We start from the raw sequence: 4,137 nt of genomic DNA, 5'->3' as shown, positions 1-4,137 counted from the left end.
GTCACACGGACTGCCATCTCATATTAGCTTTGTACTATAAGAACATAAGATGTGATATGAAGTGTCATGCCAAGTGCCAACCAGAAGACACGTAATTTTGTTAGGAAAAATAACATTTTTGTCCCTAAATGTGTCACACGTTCCCCATCTGAAAAAGACAAAATTTCCCTCCTATAAAAGTGCTGCTTTATGAAGGATCGAGCACAATAAAGAAGATTCTTCACTCAAAAAGTCTTTTCTTCTTCTGCTTGGTAACTATTAGTTGTCGACCATGTAAGTGATTTTTTTGTGCTAATTGATGAGCTCAAAACTTCTAGTAAGCATTTAGTTGAGCAGCCGAATTAACTTGAGCTTTTTCCCCAGTTTCTTAACAGTTTCATTGGCATATTTTGTATAGAGCATATTTATACTGATTAGATTTTCTTTTATCAGGGCGGATCAGGCTCCTTATCCTTCTGTGCGTTTGAATATAGGCCAGGGAAACCAAACAAATTCAGGCACCGGAAATTCCCAAAGAAGTCCACAGCATTCAAAATATGAAAATCATGGAGCTAAGGGCATTTGGAGGCTTACATTTTGGGCAATTGGAATTTTATTGGATCCATTAGTGCTCTATACTTTTTTTGTGGGTGATGATAGAAAGTGGGTTCTAGTGGACAAAAAATTTGGGATGACAATTTTTGTTGTTCACACAGTAGTTGATATCATTAATGTAATACTTTACATGAAATTAGAGCTGCGTGATGATTTACAAAAAGCAAAAGGTGCAGGGATACATCACACATGTTGGTCTATAGTATGCATGTTTCCGTTCTCAGTGGTATGGTAGACACTCTTACAGCTAATTTAATCTTCTTTCTTTTAGATATGACTAGGGCTGAATCAAACTAAACATTTTCCCTTGTGGACTTCTACCTGTTCAGGTGATGCTTATTCTCATTCCTATAACAAAAACCCGCGTAGTTTTGCACGGAGTAATAATGACTTTTCTATTGCAAACTCTTCCAAGAGTAGTTCGATTGTTTATATTGTCTGCAGAAGCGATTCCTCCATCAGCAACCTTAGGCCTATGGCTGCTTAAGTTCTTTTATTTATACGTGTGTTCGGGTCAAGTAAGTTCAGTAACACAAAGGGTTTATTGGATGCAAAAGTTAGTTTTTTTGTTTTACCTTTTTACTTTAACATTCAGTGTCACCTTATACTTTATTAAAACATGTGACGTGCCTCTTTTTTTTTTTAAATTAGAGATTCTAAATAAAAGTTATTATATTTATATTTTACAAATTTATCCTTATATTAATTACATTATTAAATTATATCTCACTATTTTATAATCAAATAATTTAAATATCTTAAAAACTTGAAAGTAGTGAACCGGACACCAGCCGCTGGAATTTGGTGACTGGAAAAATTTTCAATGTGCTCAAGAATTAATATTAGTTTGAAAATGATCATATTCAAAGGTTCTATATATATTTATATATATAAATTTTAGAGACAAAAAGGTTTATTGTTTTCGGGATCTGATAGAGAAAGTTTGATAGCAGGCTGCCCATTCCGACTACTGTATTAATCAATAATCGTCAACATATTTAATTTTTTTAAAAATAAATAAGATTTAGAACTTATATGATAGTTTATATCTATTATGAATAATGGTATATTAGGTAATCTTATTTATTTATTTATTTTTAAGATTTTCAGTGTTTAGAAATAAGTTATACAGAATTTAACTTTCTCTATCTAGTAATTTTATCTTAAAATAAGTCGTAATTTGTTTATTTTAAAAAAAAAAAAAAGAGAGAGAGAGAGACTGATGTACTTTGTATAAATATTTGACCCTTTTTTCCAAGATTTTTTATCCACTTAGGAGTTGCTGATGTTTTAGGGGATTGGAGCCTTGTGGTATCTCCTAGCCATAGACACAGAGACCAGATGTTGGGCGAAAGCGTGCGGGACTCACAATTATGACCGCTTCTTACGTTGTAATGAAAGTTTAGAAGCGTACAAAATTATGAATGATTTTTGTTCAAGAAATACAACCGAGTATGATTTTGGAGTATTCCGTGATGCCCATCAGTCTGGAATTCTGGAGATGAGAGGTTTTGCGATCAAGATTTTATATTGTTTTCAATGGGCCATGCAAAATATCAGGTTTGTGCACTATTAATATCATATACTTTCTTCTTCTTGTGAAGTGGTTTTACTAAGGAATAACTGTTCTGAAATTGATATACTTCTTTGGGTAATAGTAAATCATTTACATTTAAAAAAGGAAGACCCTTGCTAGTCGATCTATAAATTAAAAGTGGTAAAAATAAACACACACTATTATTTCTTGCTGGATCCATCCATAAATTTGTAGTATGATATTCTTTCCTCTCCATTTCCACTATTAGTGAGAAAATAACAGGAACTTAAGAGAAAAGAGAGAGATCTGGAGAATTTGAGAGAAGAAGCAATTTATGACTGAACTGATTTTTCATTAACTAAAACATTATACAAGAAGATCTTTTTATACAATTTCTATTCCAGGTTGGCAATCCTTCTGATCTGCCACCTCAACACAAACAAACGCACATTCTAAAGAAAACACAAAAATGAATTTAACTCTGCAACCTCCAATATAGCTTCTGCACTTATTTTTTATAACTGAATTTCATTGTCACAATTAGCTTCTCACTAAAATGACAATCGGATGAATTATTTTCTAATATTAATAATTCATGACAGAATTATCATATTTCCTCGCTTCAGGTAGATGTGAAATCTAACAGTAATGCATGTTTGGTATCTCAAATTTCTATGACAAATTTTCCATTTCAATTTTTGGACATGATATTTATACATTTGATTTCAATTTTTGCAGTGGTTTTGGTTCGAACATTGAAGCTGTGGGTACTGATGTACTTGGAAACTTCTTTGTACTTATCATAATTTACACGGCAGTGATTTTGTTTTACTTTCTTCTCGGACAAATGCAGGTTCGTATATTTTACTCTGTTAACTTCTTATTTCGGAATTTAATTGTAAATGCTAAAATATACACCATCTCCTCATCTGTGAAACAGGTATATCTGCAGTCGAACACGAAAAAATTAAAGAAGGGAGAAGAGAAGTTGCGAGAGACAAAGCAATCGACGCACTTCAAAAAGCTGTCTAAGGATCTCCAAACTGAAGTGATAAGTGAAAAGCGCAAGGAAAGTGAAACAGGGGACACTGAAGGTGCTAATATAGAAAATTTGTTCGATGATCTTTCCGAGGATCTTAGAAATGACATGACTAAAGAATTCTGCGTAGAACTGCTAAAACAAGTGAGTTTCTTCAAGAGTTCTTATATCTTTTACTATTTCTTACAAACTTCTAGACATTTAGATTACAAATTACAAATGACTCATTCTCATTCTTGTATGTATGTCAAGGTGGAAGAGTTCCAGAATTGGAATGATGCTTCATTGGATGACCTTTGTGCTTATCTGAAGCCAGTTTTCTTTAGTGAGCAGACTTGCATTATCCGGGAGAACGACCCAATTCATAAGATGATCTTTGTGGTTCAAGGCAAGCTGTGGATCTACACCTCCGATTCCAATGAGGATTCAACAAATGACTCTTCGAACACAGTGCTTGACAGACAAAGAAATGATCCTCTTAAGGAAGGTTACTTCCACTACCAGAAAAAAACTACTGATGATGCTTTTAAAATAGCTTAAATTACATAAATCCATTACCTCTTATATATATTAAAAATATTTTTGTAGTGGTCTTCTGTGGAGAAGAACTTCTGAATCGGCTTCGGACTAACCCGTCCACATCAAAGCTCCCCGTCTCAAAACGAACTATTCAAGCGCTGACAAACGTTGATGCCTTTGCTCTTATGGCCTATGACTTGAAAAATATATTGATTAATCGTCGATCGTGAGCAATGAATGGCTGCTCAGGGAGTGAACACAAGCAACACAATGGATTGGTCAGATAGTTTCGTTGTTTGGTTTATAATATAATCGTGGTTCGTGCTATAGGCCAGAGATATATCTGAGACCTATGGAATTATGTTTATTGTGTTCTATAAACAAATTATAGAAAACAATCTGCATTTTCTAGAAACTTTTGCATTTAAATTTAATGTAGAAACTATAT

The 4,137-nt window shown here is 33.3% G+C and overlaps 1 protein-coding gene across 1 annotated transcript; it reads left to right on the top strand.

Moving 5' to 3' along the window:
* Positions 1-212: 212 nt before the first annotated feature.
* LOC116110022 (cyclic nucleotide-gated ion channel 1-like) lies at positions 213-4,033 on the top strand. The gene is made up of 8 exons (XM_031396264.1): positions 213-273; positions 433-820; positions 924-1,112; positions 1,889-2,154; positions 2,870-2,984; positions 3,072-3,314; positions 3,423-3,657; positions 3,759-4,033. Coding segments are annotated over exons 1-8 (1,599 nt in total). The 5' UTR covers positions 213-271; the 3' UTR covers positions 3,920-4,033.
* The last annotated feature ends 104 nt before the right edge of the window (positions 4,034-4,137 follow it).

The sequence above is a fragment of the Pistacia vera genome, unplaced genomic scaffold (genome assembly GCF_008641045.1).
Source record: "Pistacia vera cultivar Batoury unplaced genomic scaffold, PisVer_v2 Contig592, whole genome shotgun sequence".
NCBI lineage: Eukaryota > Viridiplantae > Streptophyta > Magnoliopsida > Sapindales > Anacardiaceae > Pistacia > Pistacia vera.
This window is presented reverse-complemented; position numbering and strand designations above follow the sequence as displayed.

Bases quoted from the DNA above. Each gene is read 5' to 3' on its own strand.
- LOC116110022 (XM_031396264.1), top strand. The intron at 821-923 runs GTATGGTAGACA...CTACCTGTTCAG, and splicing joins GCATGTTTCCGTTCTCAGTG to GTGATGCTTATTCTCATTCC. The intron at 3,315-3,422 runs GTGAGTTTCTTC...ATGTATGTCAAG, and splicing joins GCGTAGAACTGCTAAAACAA to GTGGAAGAGTTCCAGAATTG.